Raw genomic sequence first — 21,502 nt, forward strand, 5'->3', positions numbered from 1 at the left:
GAGACACATTATGCATGACGTCCCTAATATCCTTACACTGTGGATTCCCCCTGGAGGAAGATCTTGGTTCATCTTCACTGTTTACCATTTTTGAGTTGCGGTTTGCGCAACATCAAAAGGCTGCCATGGCACTTAACACAACTCGCAGGGTTCCTGGGAGGATGGGGGGGACTCTTGTTCCCTATGGTGTTGGCATTATTATTATTCCCTGGTGAGAAGTCCATCTGATGATAGACAACCATGCAAATGGACACATGCCATCGTACCATCAGACCACAGCACTACACTATAATGCTATGCAAATTTAAAAACCTCTAGGACCATGCATGCATTTTTTTATGCATGTGTGTTTGTGTGTCTGGGTGCATGTGTTAGAAAAACAGACGGAAGAGTAAAAAAAAACAAAAAATACAAAAAACCTAAACTAAATTTTAAAAAAATCATCCAGCAAAAAGCAATAAACAAAAACAAAATGGTAAAAATTGAGAATTAAGCTCACTGAAATGTGTAGCAACTTTACCAGTTAGAGCAAAGTGTGACAGGAAGTGTTCATCCATAAAGAGTCGTGAATACTGATGTTGTGCCATGTCAAGACACTGACTTGTTAAACTGACATACTGTCATAAGGAATGTCGGTGATGGAGGGCTTTTGCTCAGACATAGTTTGTTAAACCAACGGCGTTAATATGAAGTGAGTAGTTATCCATTAGTCTGTCAATTGCATTTAGCAGACACAGCATGACATACCTTAGATTGGCTAATTAGAAATTATTTCTAAGGGTCAAGAGGTTAACCTAATAGAGAATTTTCTCAAGTCACAATGATGCGTTGTGATGTTACTATACTGTGTTACTGTAGCCTTAACAGCTGGAAACTCCCCAGTTTGCGTTTCTCATATTTTACCATTACATTTGAGTCACACCGCTAAGAATTAGATATTCAAAAAATAAATAAATAAAATAAAATAAAATAAAAATACGCCCCTGATCTTTGAAAAACCCAGAACATTTTAAATCAACACACACTGCTCTTCTGGAGGTATTGAAATAATCCTTCGACCTGGATGAGAAAATAAAAAATATTCTGACTGCTACACGACAAAAATCTACTTTACCTGTTTATCATGTTGCAACTGTATAATTTAGGTAGCCAGAACTGACAAATGTCCTTGCTTGTTTTGTAAAACAAAAATCAAAACATGAAAGTATGAAAATATAATATATTGGAAAGAAACATTAATATTAAACAATATTAATAAAAAAATGATATATATGATATATCATTTGTGACTACCACCTTTTGATTAGAAAAAAAAACTTGTGAAAGTATTGTTTTGGGTGAGATAATTTTTCATCTAAACGGTTGGAAGTGTCTTTAAAAATTGTGAAGCCTTCAGAACCGAGTTAAATGTTATTAGATGGCTTTCTGGGTTTTTCAAAGACTGCCTGAAAATTATTTTTTGGGAAATCTCTTTGAAATGTCAGTGAAGTAGTATTTGGAGGCACAAAGTGGTGGTTGTAGGACACTACAGAAACTTTACCATACGTCTACGATTTCTAAGTCGCCAAGCACATTCATTTTTAATGAGACATAATTCATCACCCTTCCCTTGCATCAAGGAAGTTATCATCATTTTCTTTGTTCATAAAACTTTCACTCAAATATGCATCAAGGGATTTACCTTGAGGAGGAGAGTAGCTTTTCTACATGAAATGGATATAACTGCTAGGAGAGGGTCATCTCTTTATCCTTGAGAAACTGAGAATCCATTCATTGGCTGGGCTCGAAAACCTGACTGACGCAAATGGATCATTGGGAATAGAAGTGTCCCAGCAGTAATTATGTTACAACGCCGCTGCCGCACACTACCACAGAGGTGGGATGGGATGGGCGCGGGGTGCTTCTTTTAGTCTTGTTTCCTTTACATCTTTCCACATAGTTAACACAGTCATACTGTCTTTTCTCTCCCACTCTCTCTGTCTGACTCTCCCTCCCTTCCTCTCTTGTTTTCATTCTGTCTCTCTTTCATACACACACCTGCTATCAAACCCAAACACACACATGAAGTGCAGTGGAAAGTTTCTGACTAACATTTATCCTGCTCTTGTGTGTGCGAATGTCTCGTCCCTCCGTTGACTCTAGAAGTAAAGAAAAAGTTGGTAGCTGATCATATCACCCATTTGTCATTGTTGTCTTCCTGCCCTCTAGATTCGCACTGCCTGTGCCTTGAAGCTAAGGCAAAATGTCTGTTTCATTTTCTTTGTGCTATCCGGGACTCCGTGGCACTAAGTCAGTTAAAAAAGAGACATGAAATTAATGTAATGTCAATGGCGTTTTCTCATGAAACCCCAAGGCACTTAGTCAAAGTCACCTTGCATAGTCCTCTCATCCCCTGACAGTAGTGTGAGAGTGAGATGGAGGATGTCTGTCTGGAAATGCTGTCAGCATATGATGTCCTTTGGTTATTGGTTGTTATATCCACTCATCGTCATTCAGATTTTGTAGATTGGATACATGTCCAGTGTTTAATCTGAGGAGCGACATCATTTCCATTCAGTCGGCTGTGGCCTACAGTGAAACATTTTCTCAGTGAGAACAGGTTCATCCTGTGGGGTTTTCTTTCCTTTTGATGTCATTTTGGAGGTGATAAGTAGCTTTCTGTCTCCTGGTCCCTGTCTTACAGCACCATCCCCCAGCCCAAGCAAGGTGCTAGCAGCATGGAGGATTGTTTGAACTTGCATTGATCCAATGTGGGATTACAGCTGGGTCATTGGAGAGTTGGACTGAGCTACCAGTCATCAGGGCAGATTAACCACTCGCTGTCTGCTTGGCTGCCATTTTAGTGCAGACTCTTTGTGACTGTCCCCACTGTGCAGGTCGCTGTCTAGTTTTGAACAATGCAATTTCATACCTTACGTGATTGAGTTACATTCAGATTGATTTGATATGTAGAGAAAACATATTGCGTAATGAAATAAGACAAGAAAGAGGCTTGATGACCTTCTTATATGGCTGTAAATCTGTAAGCAATCTAATAAAGATTTATCTTAATTTTACAACCTCAAGATTTTGGACTGCAGGGTTTTCTTTTGTGAAAACTGCATATATTTGATTTTCCTTTAAAACCTTCAAGGTATTCATATCAAAATCATTTCAGCCTTTCCTTTAAATGTTATTTAAATTACTCTCTGGTATGAGAAATGTCACCCGCAGCAATGCTTTACAGAGGAAGGGGAAGTGCTGCAGAAAGTCCATGATTTGCAGACTGCCCCACCTCTCTCTACATTTCTCAAAGCCTCCTTTTTCACTTTTTTGTTCGCATGCCCTTGCGATAGCTCTTATTAATTATATCTCATTAGTTGCCTTGGAAACTGAGGTGAGGGGATGTATAACATGAGTTCAAAGACAGAAAGAAAAAGAAAGAAAGAAATTATGAGAGAAAGAAAGAGAACGAAAGAAAGAAAGAAAGAAAGAGAGAAAAAAGAAAGAAAGAAGGGGGAGGGTTGAAAAGAGGCGATGGAGAAAGTGGTTGTTGAGAGATCAGCCGTGTGTCAGATTAGCATCAGGAGACATTAACACTAGTGATGCTGCTGGGGCCACAATCCTGCCTTTCACTGCTGGAGAGGGAGATAAGCGCACTCTCACAAAAGGGAAGAGGGAGAGAGCGTGAGAGGGCTGGCTTGCCTCCTCTTCCCTCAGGCCAACAGCCCCATTTACAGGTACAGCACCTCCTGATGAAAGCAAGAACAAAGAGGTGGATGTTCATTTCCTACAGCGCTGGTGTCAAGGCTCCATTGAAACAAATCGGTAAAACTGTGGATTTAGGCTGCTTTGCTTTATGTCTCCGTTCTGCCAGAAGCTAATCGTAACCGAGCCACAGCGTAGACACTTTGGGTTAGATATACTTAAGAATGTTGTATTGGATTATTTCACAGAATCTGTGGCTGTTGCATCCTGTCAGAAATGTAGTTCTGTCTTAATCATGTTGTTTCAATGTAAATTAACTTGTGTTGTGAGAGCTGTGATTCATTCTTATGTAACCGGTTGAGTGTTTGAATAACAAGGATAGGTCTCTGCCTACTAATTGTAAAGTGAGTGGCTGAAAGCAGTGTATGAACGTTGGCCAGCCTGTGTAATGATCCTTCCAGTAAACATAATAAGCAAAGCCAAAATAGATGAGCCTTTGCTGTTGTTTAGTCTTGGACTTACAGTCAGGACAGTAATAAGGGGAAGGATCAGAGGGGAAGGGTGTCCCCAAGGTGGTCTCCTCCCTTTCTTCCTCCTCTCCATCTCTCCCCGGTTCTCTGTGACTCCCCCGCAGAGGGCATGTAGCAGGGTCGTGAATAACAGGAAGTGGAGGGGCAGGAAGTTGAGTCTTGTCTGCCCATGGCCTGTGGTAGGATACTGAGGCTAACGCTGCCTTGCACAGGAAGCGCAACAGTCACGGCTACGCTCAAGACTTTGGCTGCTGTCCATCACCTTCAAAGAAGTGGAGGCGTGCTTGCCTCACATAGCGGGAGCTTCTTTAACACAAGTCAGTTCAGATGAATGTTCGCATAACTTTTAATATATATTATTTGGAGATTTGAGATGTAGACTGGAAAAGATTACAGTGGTATAGATTTATCTGATACAGTTTTATAATATTACAAACATACAGAGTAACACTGACCTCAATTTTTTTGTTCATTAGGTAAACCCCTGCAACCTAAATTTACTAAGTAATTTTATGTTACCTTTTATATAGGACAACAGTTGAGGGAGTGACGCTTCAACTTTGTGTGGAGTGAGGCTTACAAGAAGAGAGGGAGGAGGACCTGCTGGATCCAGTAATTACACTGGGAACTGAGCATGTTTTATTGATTGTGAAAGGGCCAGGGCTGTCACCAAGCCTCCCATTGTCTCCACGGTCTTTCTTAAGGGAGGAGGAAGTAGGCTGGTCCTCCTGTCAATTGACCAGTCTCACACCCCGTCATGTAGGATCAGTACGGCTCAGGTCAGAAATGACTGTTGCGCTTAAGTTACTTGTTAATATATAACATCTTCTAAAACTGCACGTGCGTTCAACAGTAAGGCATGGACTCGCTGTTTTAGACATGTCATATTGACTTTCTGTCAAGCTGATGCGGTTGTTCCTATGGCGACATATTCTATGCACATTGATTTATGTGTTACAAATGTTTGGTAAGCATCTTTCAGAGGTGCTGGACGAGTTTATATCAAAGTGGACCAGGTGTGCATATCGTATCAAGGTCTTTTGAAAGAGCATGTAATGAGGCGCCATTATACTGCTTTGTATGTGCAAACTCGGCATGCACTGATACAACCTTTTAGAAAACAAACTATTGGCTGATACCGACTATTGATCGAATACCAGTGTTCTTTTTTCCAAAATGTAAATTCTGTAGACCTGTCTACTGAACTACTGTTCTGTAACTGCAGATCACTTCTTATAGAAAAGTGAAGATGTTTACACAACAATGTGCTTTTTAGGCTTGTGCGTTTTTGTGAAGGTTTATGAAATGCTTCAACCACACAACAACAGACAGATCATCAAGTTTAACAGTTGTAGCACACACTCACAGTTTGTGGTATACAATTACTGGTGTTGTGAACAGATACAGACCTCTCAAATAGCTCTGAGCTGCAGTGAACAGAGATGTTCAGATCTGATGCTGCACTCACTGTCCCCTGTGCGTCTACATGGAAAAGGCTACCCTTTGCATAATTATTTGTTGTTCCTCCTTTTTTAACCAAATGAAAACTGACTTGTTAGACAATGTAGCTTATCCAGTAATGTTTTTTAACTCCAGTTAACCAATACAGATCCAGAAAATCTAATTGTTGTGTCCCTAGGACAAACAAGGTTAATGAGCTGAACTATTATTCTTCCCATCATTATTTGTAGTGATATATCTGAGGTGGGGCTTTAGCAGTAGTTAGGCAGTTCCTGTTTACTCTGAGAGCACAAGTATCAACCATGTGGCTGTACGTCTTTATTGATATGGCCTCATAGCCTCGAGTTGTCCTACTTGTGCTCCCAGTCAAAGTTTGCCCCCTTTCCTTTTCTCTTTTTATGTTTATTTCTCCCTGCTACACACACACACACACACACACACACACACACACACACACACACACACACACACACACACACACACACACACACACACACACACACACACACACTCTCTCTCTCTCTCACGCACAGAAAGAGCACATGATTTAGACCATAAACAGATACTCTGTCCCATTCTAGCACTCAGGAGAAGACAGAATGTCACGCACAAACATGTACTCTGCCACAGTACAGACATTGTTCTCCTTTGTAATATGAACATCTTCTGACATGTTTATCTGGGTAGTGGTGCCAGCTGAAAATTTCCCACTTAGTTCTTGAGATTGAAATTGCATTTTTTGATCTAGAGTGAAGTATGTTGTGATATGATCAGCCTCACTATTAGATTATAGTTATCGTTCAAATCCTGAAAATAAGCTTTTGTCAGCAGCATGTTTTGGCTTTTGACTAACTTTTGATGAATGTGGACACTAAGTTGGGAGCGCGGCACACCTGCAGTCTGAAGGCCCTCTCAGCTTGTCATTTTGTATCTGTGTAAGAAAAAAAGTCATGACACAGTCTATTATGCCTCTAGACTTGAACTGTCCTGCTGTGACAGCTCCTCTGCATAAAGACAAGACAGGGGTGTGCGCATGCGTGCATCTGTGTGAGAACGTCTCAACTCCTTTTGATGTGCAGCTTCACTTGACTTTCATAAAATGAGTACGACATCGGCATTCTGTTAACATCATGTTACATGTGATGTGGATGAACACATTCACACACGTACACACACTCTTGAAGAACAAAACTTCCTGTGGGAAGTTCAGACCAGCCTCTACATATGATTACAGATTAGTCCACCTCACATACGTGTATCCAAATCTTAGCCAGATTTACTCATTGGACGCATGGATAAAACTGTAGAAATACAGTGAGTTATAGCATTGAAATTCTTACGTTCAAACGTTTTTATGACTGCTTATTAACAGCAAACGGTATAAACCCCCTCCACCATCACAGATCACAGTGAGAAAAATCCCCTTATCTCTATGCAGATAAAATACACCACTGTGGTCAGTGGTCTGTCAAGTTCATAATTGTCTGTTCATAAAAATCATTGAACTCATTTGTAAAACCAAAACTCTGTTTTGACATCGTTCCATGAAATCTGATGTAGAGACTTTCCACTACTCACAATGAAAGAAAAAAAGAATCGAGATCTTTTCTTATATTAACTTTATAAACACGCAGTAAATTCACGAACATGCCTCCAATTCCAGTAAATTCACTGAAGGTTTCCATTTTATTTAAACACAATGAAATTATCACTTTTTGTAAATTTCACTTCCACCGTTGCTTTCATCGTGGCTCAGGTATGTCTTTGGGGGAGCTGAGCCTGTCCCTGACTTGACTCCCTCTAATTCAGACACTGCTTTGTCAATTTGTGTGTGAAATAGTGAATGAACAAGAGCACCGTCATTCTCCATGGCCTGTTGTGATGTGGTTTGGGGAAATTCTTTGTGGGGGTTCAGGCGGTTACTTTCCTGGCTCAGACAGCCGTGCGTGGGTAGTTAGTGAGGTGATCTCAGTCAAGTTTGCCTACAGTGGAGCCCCGATTCAGACAGCCAGACACCATAATGCCAGTCCATCTGTAACCCATAATGACTGTGTGCCACTGGAACTGGTCATTTTCATTTTCACTGCCAATTCGGCCCCTAGCTTCCTCGCCTCACAACTGCTGACTGCATCTAATAGCCTGAGTTGTTAACCTTTCTACATTTGTACTCATAGGGGAAATGTAGTTGTTTAGACATTTTCTATTTGCTGGGTGTAAGTGATGGATGCGCCTCCAGGGAGGGGGCTACTGTATCTCTTTTTGCAGAGAAGCAGAGACAGGACAGAGTTAGATGTTCCTGGGGAACAGTCCAGTCTGAACCACTGGCCAGGTTGCAAGCTCATGTGGGAATAAACCCCCCACCCTCCACATCCCCCCTGGCTTCTCCACCAGCCCAGGAGATTTCAGCTACTGTCAACCCCTGACTGGGTGCTCTCTTAATCATCTTAAGAGCAAAGCTGGCATCAGCGTGGGTCAGCTCAGGAAGAGCAAGCAAATGTTGCCGTTCTGTCTCTGCAGGCGGGATATATGAGGGTATATGAAAAGACTGAAACCACTCTTATGTCTGTACGGTAAAAATGAAGCTTCAGCCAGCAGCTGATTAACTTAGCTTAACCTAAAGACTGAAAAAGGGGGAACGGCTAACCTTTAAACCTGTCTGAACATAACAAAACTGTTAATCAGTATGTAAATGTAAACTTCTAGCATAGCCGTTGGAATGATCAAATTACTCATCATTAATGGTTCAGTTTGGTAACTAAAGTATTTTGACCATTTGAACGAGCCTTAGATTATGTAGAGTTCAATACAACTTGTCTGTGACTTGTGTATAGCTGCTGCCCTTAAAGTGTGAAGCTGTGTTTCATTGACTTCAGCTGTGGTTCAAGTGCAGCAACCGAGGAGATAAGGGCACGCCATGCAGGTCTCATACACTCTGAATGTGCTTGAGAACAGAACACAGAGCCCTCCGGTGCTTTGAAGTGCCTAAGGAGACATTGCCGAGTGTCAAGTTAACTTTCTGTTTTTCTCTCTCTCTCTCTCTTTCTCTTTTGGTTGTCTTGCAGATTGTGGTGAGGTCTGTCGAAGAGCAAAAAGAGTGTCTCGAGAAGAGTGAAAGAGCGTATACAAGAAGAGAGACTGTTGCACAATGTGCTAGGAGAGCAGAGGAAGAGAGTTTGTTGTTTTTCTGATATTGTTGAGGTGTCAGAGAGACCAGAAAGGACACAGCCATGGGGCGGAAGAAGATACAGATCACCAGGATCATGGATGAGAGGAACAGGCAGGTGAGTGTCACAGTTTTTCTATCTATCTATCTATCTATCTATCTATCTATCTATCTATCTATCTGTAGAACTTTCTTAAAGATCAGTACAGCTTATGTACTATATTATATATAGTACATAAGCTGTGATGATCCTGATGATTTTTATCATCAGGATCATCAAGCTCGTGTTCTCTTAGCTTATTTTATAAGCTTCTACAGTATTTACTTTACTTTGTGTCTAAGAGCAAAAGTTCTCTACCTGTCTGAAGGTTGCAGTATTCCTCTATTTTCCTTCCTGCCTTGGACCAGAGTTCAGCAGCTGTCATGGTGTGCATGGATCTAAACAGACATACCTCCCTCCCTAAAGTCCCAGCCAGCTGAACAGGGACCATGACATTTCTTTGTCAGTGCGGTCGTATTTACAGACATGATTCCCTTGCCACCCTGCAATTTCAGCCAGAGAAGTTGATGAGGCAGCAGGAGCGCTGGGCTGCAGCGGGGGCCTCATGGCGTGGGAGTGAACTGAGGGTAGCGAAGAGCACAGCGAGCCGCCTGTGGCCTCCCCACACTGTAGGGCTTGTCCCCTGGCCTGGCAGTATGGCTGGGCCCCTTCGATGTAGCTCTATGTGTTTGCAGCTGTTTGGTAGTAATTAGGAGCAGCCACTGCACCACAGCACCCTCTCATTTGCAGGGTGGGTCAGCAGGACACACAGCACCCTTCTCTGCCTCGGCTACACTGGTCCTGGCTAGCCACAGAGAGGGAGAGAGCTGGAATTCACTCTGTCTGCTAACGTTAAATATAAACTCCTAAACAGCAAAACACTGTAGAAAACAGCCTGGGTCTGTTTGAAACACGAATAACAGGCTTAGATATCTATAGCAGGAAGGCTGAGTCCTTTTCTTTTTTAGATTCATTGCCTTTGATTTAAGAGCTAAGTTGAGGAACCATGAGCACAGTTTTTGATGAATTATACCAATTAATGTAGATGCATTGGTTTTCCGTATTCAAGTAGAACGCATCGTGTTAACTCCTTCCCGAAATATAATTTGCATTCCCTCACAGGTGGAACAACTTTTTGCTGTGCACACAGAAATATAATAGAGATACAGTAGTGCTTCCTCTCCTCTGGGGATTAACATGATATGGTACTATCCTATCGGTCTAACTGTGTCTCTATCTGTTGCTGTGAGGCTAGCAGTTCAGCCAAGTGCGAAACAAAAATCTCCACTGTGGGCCAATTGTGAGTATAACACCTGGGCTCTGGGTGGGATCCAAACAGGAGGGCAGGAGAGGAATCACTCATTGGCTCATTGGTGGTATCTAAAATGTCTATGCAATGACCCGTGACACCAGGGGAAAAAAAGGAAAGAAGGGAAATTACATGAAAACAGGCTGTCATCTGATCGCTAGGTGAGCAAGTTAACCCTCCAAATGATCCATTCTTTACAATGGATATATTAAGGGGGTGAGGGAAGATATTTAGCCCCATTGTTTCACAGAAAAGTGGAGCTGCAGAGAGAGACATTGCTTATTATTAATGTGTCTCCCAAAGTCTAGAGTTTGCATCAGATTTTAAATGTCTCACTGTATAATTTGTAAGAAAGTTTATCAGCTGAACGCAGGCATTTCAGCTTGTATTTAGTTGGTTTTAGCTGGCTCAGCAGAGAATCTGCTATGACAATAGGCCGCTGTGCTAAAATAAAGCTTTGGTATATAGTGATGTATGCGTGTGTATCTTTCTCTCTTTTTTTTTTCCGTGGGCCATGAAGCGCACAGTGCCATCTCCCTGGGGCGTGCTCTGAACCAAGGGGGAATAGCCATTAGCATATGGTCCCCATTGTCGCGAGACAATTTGAATCTTTATCTACGCTGCTCTGCTACTAGCTATCCATACTCGTAGCATTAAAATGAAAGAAGTCCTTAAGTGGGCTAATTAGATAGTATTGCTGTAAAGGATGTTGTGTGGGGACAGTGGGGGCTCCCTTGCATTATCACTGCAAGTGCTTTAGGAGGGCTGTTAACCTTTCAGGATTTATAACATGGAGTGTGGCACAGGCTGAGAAGGTCTGTAATTGCACAATCTATCAGGAATTGTGAGTGCAGAGTTGAGACAGGCAGTGAACTTAGTTTATATATACACACACACACACACACACACACACACACACACACACACACACACACACACACACACACACACGCACACACGTTATATTTAGGCATTATAATTTGTGTTCAGCTTTATGTTCACACAAAGGTGGAGGAAGGGAGCAGAGGTCCTGTCATGCATACTGTAGGTTGGTAAAGAGTCAGTTCCTGAGCCAAGGCCTGCATAAGTGATGGTCCTACAACACAGCAGCAGAGTCATCAGTCAGACTGACATGCTGATTGCAAATGAATGCTGGGTAACAAGCAGTCAACAGCACCGCCCTGCTTGATTCTCCTCATTTATAGTACTCAAAGCAATTATTACCTTTTAAGACACACTCAGATACACATACATCACACACAGACTCAAACACACCATTTTTCCATCGTCTCAGTATCAGTTTCTTTTCTTGCATATACTTTTTCTAACAGTGGACTCGAATGGACCAGTGAAATTTCAAAAAGACCGGAGCATCTGTCGTATTTTGACCTGACAGGTTTGGAACTCACGAACCGCAAAATATAGCAACGTCAGAGCCAGTGGCACTCAGTATGCGGGGTCTTCTACCTGCTTCTCAGAGCAGCTGTCATGGTATGCGTGTGTGGATCTACAGGGGAATGATGGTGAAGAAGGGAGGGTACACATTAGTCATGTAAGTTAGTGTAGGGGAAAGGCTGGTGTAGCCTAGTGAGCGGTGTCTAGTGACGTCCTCTGGATGCCATTAAGCAGGCTCACTGGGGGTAATTACCCAAGTCATTAAAAGTTTGATGATTTTGCTGCTGGGTGGAGGGTTGCCTGCCCTTGCTGTGGCTCATTTTGGATTTTGCTCTGGCACGTCAAATGCCCGTAGGCACAGAGCAGCTTTCTCTCGCTCACTTTCTCTCGAGGGAGCAACACAGCACATACCTCCCATTTTTTAGGCATCACCCTTTCCTGAAGTTCTGAGTGGTCATCATTATATTTTTGACAGGTAAAGAGCTGCTTGTTGATAGACAATGGAAAGAACAGAGGGAAGCTGTTAAATGTGACAGCCAGGGTATATATTATCATTGTTCAAGATGATATGTAGTTTCCATAAAACTTCGCTGAAGCAGCGAAATGTGAAGTCGGGTGATGGTGAGTGTGTTTTTGCTGTTGAGCAGAGGTTTTACGTTGTAACGCATCACTAAAATGCTCACGTTAAGATGATGCAAAATTATTAATGTTTTTATAAACACTTGAACAAGCCAATTGTCCTTAAATCGGATCATTCTTGTTACTGATAAGAGAGATTTCTAGTAAACCTACTTATGTTTTGTTAACTAGCTTGTCATCCTCTCCTCTAAACAGGATCAGTCACGGCTACTGTAGGTTTCAAGGTCAGTCCCACCCAGTGGACGAGGCCTCAGTGCCCTCAGTTGTCCACATGGGGATCCTGGGGCTGTGCTCTCTCCCAGCGAGAGCTGATCCAGGCAGACAGTCGCGGTGGCCCTGGCCTGTCTCCCAGGCCCGCACACTCTGGCACTGCATAGCCAGGGCAGCAGCCACAGGGCCCGGGTCACTCTGCCAGCTGGTGCCAGACCTCTCTGTCTCTCAAGCTCGCTCTCATGTCTGCCATGGGGCCTGTCAGAGGTGGCATGAGGTTCTAATAAGGCTGCTAGCTCCTCACCCCTCTGAAGGTGTTAGTGACTCAGGCATCTCCTGCCATGCCCCAGTCACAGCTGCACTCTCAGTCCCAGATGTCTTGTTTGTCAACTTGGCACCTCTGCCTGAGGACAGACATTGATAGACCCTTTGATTGACACATCAACTTTAAGTGGATGTGTGTGTGTCAGGTTTTGCTGTAGCATATGTTATTATATTCTATATAGTTTTCTGTGGCAGAGTCTAACGGAGAAAGAAAATGATAAAACAAAAATTGTATCCACAGCAGTAAAAGCATGGTTGATATGTACCTTACCTGCTTGTGCTATAGAATTAACATGCGTTTTTCTCAGGTCACGCTGTGCAGTTTTACTCGTAGATGTTGCATTGCATTTGGCACACCAACTTATCATTTAACTAAATTTCAATAAACCTTGCATTGTATTTTACCAATGTAGCAGGTTTATAATTATTTTTATATCAAAGAGACGATCATAGCCCAGGGAGAATTTGTTTGTTGCTGTTTATGAGAATGCTTTCTCATTTCCACTTGATTTTCATTTTGCCAGTTCCAGTGAAGAAAGATTTCCATCAGTGACCACTTTTATGTAGGCAAATAAGGTGAATCTACGCTGTTGCTTAGGGAAATGTAGCACTCCTGTTCTCTGTTGCAGCACCACTATGTGATTTGGGCTGATATGAGGGCCATATTTTTACAGAAACATCTTACACATGCTGCTTAAAATGAATTTTTAGAACTGTGTTAGCTTGCAAGCACACAAAATTCATATCTGAAGTGTAAAAAATATGCTAATAAGAACTGAATTACCAAGCACAATTAAAGCTCAGTAAAGACGTGTTAAGATAGTGGTGCACCTGGGAAGAAATCGTAAAAACAGAAAGAGTGAATTGAGAGCAGAATTACCACCTCAACACTGTGAGAGCGTCTAAAAGGTCAGAGTTTTCAGCTTGCCACAGTCTAAATGAAATCCTCGTATAGTTACTGATCTGTGTGGTATTGTATGAGCTGTTATAATGACCTTATCAAAGGCAGAGAAAGTTGGAATCCCTCCAGTGTATTGGAAGTTTCAATGTGGCCTGCCTTCTCTTTTACCCTGACATTTGACGCTTCAGAACAGCTATGCATCGGTACAGTGTGTAGTACAACACGGTTTTACAATACTGAGGCTTATCCTGTCATTGTGAATTACATGAATTAGTCAGGGAGCTTGATGACATGTACCACATCTGACTATAAGAGCAAGTCAAATTTTTGAAACCACATCGAGTATCTTTGTGGGTGTCTTTGACTTGGTGAACCATAGGACAGGTCTGCCAGCGAACCTCCCACTTGACCTCAAGGATGTCTGTGGTTTTCCACTGTCTCGCCAGACACCCCAGACAAGATGGGGGTGGATAGAGGTTATATTAGTATATGTTGGCCTTTATACTCAGAGCTGTTTTGTGCAATATACAGACAAAATTGTCCAAAATAGCCTACTTCTTTCCCTATTAAAGGTAACCGTGAAAGTACAAAAGAGTAATGTGCTCATCAGCTTTAATGGCATTGTGTGCAGCAGCTGGCTTTTGTAGAGGTACTGTGTCTGTGGCTGGGGCAAGGACCAAGTCTCAGTGCTGCTGCTGAGGTTGAAATGAAGCGGTGCCTGGGTCAGCAGCCCTGCACTCAGCACTCTGCCATGCATCCAGGTGGAACAAAGTCCTCGCTCAGCGTCTCATCCTGGGCTTCCTGCTGAAAGGTGACATCTCCATGGCTTAACAGCCACATTCATCTGCTAAAGAGCACACAATTTGTTAATCGTTTTCCCACATGACAGTCCCTGCTTTCCAGTTGGATAGGCAAACAAACAAATATGCAAGCAGGCGAATGGTCGAGCAAGCAGCCTTGGTGTTTTGTCAGAGGAGACTAGTATCAGCTGGTTAGAACAGCAGGTGCTCTAAACGGGTAGAAACATACCTGAGACTGGTCACATGCATTACATGTTCTTTTCTGCCTCTGTGCAGCAGCCCACCATGAGAAAATGATCAGAATGACATCAGCAAAACCACACAATCCCTTTTCTGTTCAGCCAGACATGCTTAAAGGCTTTACGTGTCTACGATTTGCAAGGAAACATGTCACTTTATTCAGCTTCTCCTAGATTAAAACCTTGTCAAAAAAAAAAATTTAGAATTTCATTTTAGAATTTATTTTGTAATATAAGCCTGACTAACATCAGAGTACAGTGTAGAAAATGACATGAAGACAGGCTCCTCCGTGTCTAGAACGGGAATAATAGTCCTGTGTAATTACCTGTAGTGAGGAAGATTTGAAATTCATTTATCACAGTTGGAGTGACCCCACTGCCTGAGCGGTTACATAGACTCCATGCAACACATAGGATTATACTGCATTATACCAGTTAGAATGAGGGTATAGCTGCAAGCTGTGACCAATTAAAGTTGAACAAAGCCAGCTCATCTGCTCAACTCCTCTCTTAGTAGGTCAGTGAAACTGATGGAGAATACAGACACATGCACTCCTTTGTGGCTCAAAGCACAGCTTATACCAGCACATTCACAATCCACATTGTATAATACGCATTCGACAAGAAACATGCAATAAAGAAAAACATAAATCTCAAGCCATGGTTTCAAATGTGCAACTTTAAAACTATTTTCTGCAAACAGCCATCACAAAACCAAGGGTGAAAACAGATGCCTTTCTATCCTCCCTTCTTGAAAGAGAATGAGAATAATGTTGTGTAAAAAATGAGTGTATCATACTGTAAAGAGGTGGTGTAACATAATGACATGTGTGTATGGGTCTTAGGCAACCACAGAGACAGAGCTGCAGAGATGCAGGACATAAAGTCACTTTGCAGAGAGGGTTTGCGTTACCACTGGAGTGATGTATGACCCGAAGTCCCATCTGAGGGCTCATGTTACAAGGCTTATGCTGCACTACAGAGATAGCTTTCCGTATATGGAGTCAGGGGCTACAATAATGTATGGACCCCTGTTGTTGCCAAAGCTCTGACTCAGCTCGCTGACTCGTGCCTCTAACCCTGACCTCTGGCCTGATAACTAGACATTTCAGATATGCACTATGTTATTGCAATCATTCCTAAAGGAGGAAAGCTCTTGTTATCTGTCACCTTGGTTACAGTAATGTTGTTGTAATATAATGACTGTTAATACTGTTATTTACGTTAACCTATGGTGCACACCCCCTGATGAGTGTTTGTTTTTTTGTTTCAAAGCTTTTAAAACTTTAATAATCTTTAAAAAAAAAAAAAGGTTTTGTCAATGAAGCAAGCAACTCTGCAGTATCTTTTTTGTAGTGTGCTTTTCACATACAAGACAATTCACATACAAAACATATAATCACTTTATAAAATGTGATGCATTGCTATAGCAGACAGTATGTAACATTTATAACTTGCTTACACAATAATGCAGCAGTAGAAACACAATCAAACGAAATGATAAATCATAACGTCGCATGATTTTTTTTTTTACTTCTTATACTTTTTGTTGACTGTCTTTCTGTTGTGTTAGTGAATTAAAATAATGGAGTGTTTTTATACTGTGGTATTGCTCTTTTTACTTAACTAAAAGATGTGAATACTTCTTTCACCATTGACAATTACTGTATACAACAAACACGGAGCTGGAGAAGTAAACAACTGCTTACTTTTATTATAAGAATGCCAAATTAACATTTACACCAGCACAAATTGTGTGCAGATTTTTACTTTCATCTTCTTTTTAATTTAGAGAAACTGTTTTCCTCTGTAATGGGTGGTTTTGTTTTCTGTGTTCCTCAGGTTACCTTCACAAAGAGGAAGTTTGGCTTGATGAAAAAGGCCTATGAGCTGAGTGTACTATGTGACTGTGAGATAGCCCTCATCATTTTCAACAGCTCTAACAAACTGTTCCAGTACGCCAGCACAGACATGGACAAAGTGTTGCTGAAATACACAGAGTACAATGAGCCCCATGAGAGCAGAACCAACTCTGACATTGTGGAGGTGAGTGAGTGTTGCTTTCTTACTTTGTGATATAAATCTTCCATCACATCGTGCCTTTTTACCTCACTGTGATCAAGTATTTATTTTCTCTTATTAAACAGCTTATATTCCAGTTTGGATAAAATTAGTTAGGAAGATGTTTATGTTATTTTAGTACTAGAATTTGGACCATTAAATTTAGCCTTAAAAGCTTTGATAAATACTGTAACAGACAAGGGTGAGGAACAAGTAACAGTTTCCTTCTAGTCACCATTCAGATAGGGCGCAGGAGGTCTGCACTTGCTGATAAGTTCAGCTTCTCTTGTGCCCATCAACTGACGTGGAGAACCTATCTCTGCACACGCATGCACTCAGTAGCTGCTGACCACCATGGTGACCCTGTTTCCCATAGATACTGTACCTGTAGGGCTCATTTCTCTGCTTATTCCTCATTACAGACAATCACCAGGCTAGTGCTGCAGTATTTTTCAGTGAAAATACAGTGTTTAGTACATTCGACACTGCTCTATAAAGCTCAACAAGCACTTGGGTTTCCTGGCAGCTTCTGCATGCCCGGCGACTAGCGGAAGAGTAAGCCACTTGGTATGCCAGCATACAAAACTGTCAGCCAAAAGTGTAAAAGCCAAAGTAAATGAGAATGATTAGGGATACATCCTGTTCCAAACATCTTTCACTGGCACATGTGTGGTTTCTGAGCTCATTCTAAATCTCCTTTAAGAGGCAGGTATCTTCATTCTGACTAAATGAAAGCACATATAATGTATGTTAATGCCTATTGAAAAAAATATAACACAGCTAGCATAAAGTTGCCCATTCAGTTTTATAGCTGTTATGTAAAATGCACTTAGAATGTTTTCTCCACAAAGGTGTTTTCATTAGACAAAGCAGACTGCTTTGCAACACTCTTTGTTTTCTCTGCCACCTGTCCACTACATCATACAGCATTTTTATTACAGCTTCTCAATTAAGAGACGTTAAGGGTTTGAGATGGGTGAGATTGAAAAATATCAAGAATCCTATCTTTGGAAAAGACTTTCGCTTGGAGGAATTAGTGAAATTACATGCAGCATAAAGGAGTCAGCTGTGGCCCATTATCTTTTATTCATGCTGCTGCTGCTTGTGAATTACCTGCTTGGCAGAGCTGCAGAAGAGTGCTTTGGCATCCAGTAGACTCATGCAGTCACTCCTCCATCAGGGGCCCACAGAGCCGAGCAGGGGCTCACCTGCATAAAAAATACATGGATACATTCCTTACTTACGTAACAGTGACCACAAATTTGTTTTTGCTGTGACTCTGGAAGCTGTCTTATTTTAAACAAGACTTTGCTGCAAACACAACAACAGCAACCCATACTCAGAATCATTATGGGTTTGTTCACTGCCTATCAGTTGGGTCATTCCCCTCAGGCTGTTGTATCACATATATCTGTGGTCTACCAATGTATATTTATGTTGACATTGTGCATAATGTGGTCCCATGCTGATTTCCCTCTTTGCCCCGCCGGCTACTCTCAAGGAAGCTGCCCCGCTGCACAAAAGGCAAAACCAAGCCACCGTTGTCCCCGCTCACTCGGCCAACATCTTTGTAGATATGCACAAATCCCCCTCTGCCTGCTGGCTACATGGTCGAGGTTCAGAAGTGAAGAAGCAGAGCAGAAGTAACCAACCCGCATAACCCCACTATTTAAAATATGGCCAGAGAGCCGGTGTTGGTAGTGGTTGACAATCTGTGGAAACTACAATTTAATCATATTTTAAGAGAAATCCTAATCTCAACTATTTTGCTCACTGCCTTTATCGGTGAGCAGTTTTCCAGTCTTTGCGCTTCTCTTCGGCTGTACAGATCCTTGTACACTGCACGGAGGAGCTGATGCATTTGTAATGATGGGAAGAATCCACCCCTCCCCCGCTGATCTAGTGAAATGTGCCTCACATGAGGACACTTACACTGGACACTTATCTAAATTTTTAAATTGTGTTAAACCAATCTTTGCCATGCAAACAATCATGTGCTTAGTTGTCCGGTTTGAGAGGCCAGAAAAACCCTCTTCCACTTTTCATGGGGGAAGCTCGTTCCGTGTGAGAAACTAAATCAAAGGTCACATTCCTGCTCAGTAGTACCATCTGTAGATAAAGGCTGAGATGTGCAGTGTGGGAGAACAGTCTCCATGTTTTCCACAGATGGAGGCATGCCTGGGCCACAGTTTGATAACCCAGTGGTGGGCTGTGGACCTTGTCTCAAACTTGGCTTGCAGTCCAAAGCAGAGCAGTAGGCTCAGATTTCTCTTCTACATGTGTGTTGGTGTGAGTCTGCATGTGTTGATGGTCTTAACCTTACCAACACCCCAGGCGACAGGTGAACTGTTGTATGAAATCTCTCCTTTTATGCATTCACCTGTGTGTCACACAAACATTTCTTTCTTTTTTCTTTTTTTTTTTTTTACATTTCTAAACAATATTAAAGTGTATTTCATCATTTTATTTATAGATGTTCTCATTTACTTAGTGAAAAGATAATATAATGTTTTCTCAAAATTGTGTAGTAAAGAATCAAACCAGCAACATCTGCAATCCTTTCAATGTCATACACAACAACATATAGTCATTTTTTCCTTGGAAATAAATGTAGTATTTAATAGTGTTGTGTTATTGTGAGTATTATGGCATTGCTTCGATTGTGCTTCCTATCGAATTCTGTTTATACCACAAATGAAAATGCTGCTGTTAGTCATTAGATTAATCTAATAATATTTACTCTTCCTCCCCTCTCCGCTAGTGGAGTTAATGAGATTTTGCTTATGCTCCACTATAACCTCACGCCGTTCTCCTGCACACAGAAAGAGCCCTGTGTCTCCAGGAGAAACCTTGATATCCGATGGTAACTTCACAGGCATCATTTGGCATTTATGTGTCCTCTCTTTGAGCAATTCAATGCAATTAAGGTATATAATATAGATTAGGATTAATCGGGTTTGCAGGGACACGGAATCAACATTAAGCCAACACTTAACTGTAATCTTATAAAATCAGGGTTGTGAGTAGGCTTTAACTCAATTTGAGAATGCAATTTTAGTCAAATACCAATGCTTTGTAATTGTAAATAACTGGACTGCAACATATGCAAAGAATTGACTTTTCACTGCTCGAGATCATTCATAGGGAAATTTTGCTTATCTTCCTCATAATAAAGAGGGGTGGCCATTGTTACAGTGACTTGGGGAAAGCAGACAATTCCTCGTCTATTCATGAAGGAACAGACCCCCCTCTCACAAGACTACTACAGTAAGAGGAAATGAGCATAAAATTATCAGGTAATTTCAGTTAGGGTTTATTTCATGATCACTATCAGCTTCAGTGAAAAATGGAACTGTATTGATCTTTCAATAAGACATGTAAATTTTGACCGTTACTGAATGTCAGGCCCTGTGTTTTCATCTGAATGACACCCTTTTCCCTATTTTGTTTGGGAATTTCACCCTGCCCTTTGCCGATTTTACAGCAACAAAAGGTGCGTTCGCAACCACCACAGCTAAGGGTTCAATTAGTCATCATATCCCATATTCTGTCTCTCATTATTATTATTGTTTGTATCGATGGAAATAATCAGTGCATTAAACCGCTGTGCTTCAAAAGTGCATTTTCAGTGACTTACAGCTAAAAAAAAAAAAGGTTTTGTTGCCAGTTATGGAATAAATCCCTTAAAAAGCTCTGGGCTGAATAGGCACCAGGAGTTTCAGACAGGGGATGTTTATGTTGTCAATCAAAGGCTGAGCAGTGATTAAGACTCATTTCTATCTTAATGAATGCAAATTGGCACATCTGCTATGGTGGGCTAGCTGTCCAGACTCTTCAATTAGCATGATTGATCAATTATCCTCCTGCTGGTGGCTCACTGGAAATGGAGGTTGGGGAATGGGGTTGGGAGTTGAGGGGTAGGAAGAGAGATGAAAGAGCATGAGAAAAAAAAAAGAACAGAAAACTGTCCTAAACTTTCACTCAATAAGCCAGATTCTTTATTTGATTATACTAAAAGAATAGTGAAATTTCACTTTACTCAAAGAGTTCTCTGACGTAAACACACATTTCTTAAAAATAGACGGTGATAGGTGCAATTGGAAAAGGGCAGGTTAGAGATCAGAAGATGAAATTACATAGATTGAAACAGAGAAAAACATTGCTCTGCTTACTGCTATCTAAAGTCAGTGGTTTCATTTTTTTTAAATGTTATATGGCTAATACATCTACTTTACATAGAACAAAAACACAATTTGCATTTTAAATCTGTGTCTGATACTCCATCAGCAGAATTTCTGATCAATTATCCTTCTGAGAGATGAGCTTCAGCCATGCAAATATTTAGTAGATCAAAATTCTTTCAACTCTGAATTCTGTTGAGGATATTGTGGTGTGCTGCTTGTTTGTGCTGGTTTTAACTGTAAGCACAAATCCTTGCATATCAAACCACACTGGTGAGACTTCTCTGAGCACCAAAAGCAGATTGTCCCGAGCGTGTATTTGTGTGACACAAATACATAAAAGGACGGTCTCTGGCTGGCACACAGAGAAGCTGTCATTGCTACTATGTCCTCTTATGCAATTTACAGAAAATATTAGCGACTAGGCAAATTAATTAAAAGACTTAATTTAAAAAAATGACAACTCATCTGTGTGATCGTTACAGTGTAATAGAATAAAAAATAGAAAAAAAGTAATGGAATAAAAAATATGAGTCAAGCATTATTCTGGTGTTTGAATGAA

At 41.3% G+C, this 21,502-nt stretch overlaps 1 protein-coding gene across 14 annotated transcripts in view; it reads left to right on the top strand.

The window, feature by feature from the left end:
• mef2aa (myocyte enhancer factor 2aa) overlaps positions 1–21,502 on the top strand; it is a 58,234-nt gene that overhangs the window by 11,329 nt on the left and 25,403 nt on the right. For all 14 annotated transcript variants that reach the window (XM_041038911.1, XM_041038912.1, XM_041038915.1 and 11 more), the window contains exons 2-3: positions 8,741–8,959; positions 16,541–16,744. In XM_041038911.1, coding sequence (XP_040894845.1) covers positions 8,906–8,959; positions 16,541–16,744 — 258 coding nt within the window. In that variant the 5' untranslated portion in view covers positions 8,741–8,905. The remainder of the gene's footprint in view (positions 1–8,740; positions 8,960–16,540; positions 16,745–21,502) is intronic.

The sequence above is a fragment of the Toxotes jaculatrix genome, chromosome 5, assembly GCF_017976425.1.
Source record: "Toxotes jaculatrix isolate fToxJac2 chromosome 5, fToxJac2.pri, whole genome shotgun sequence".
Classification (NCBI taxonomy): Eukaryota; Metazoa; Chordata; class Actinopteri; family Toxotidae; genus Toxotes; species Toxotes jaculatrix.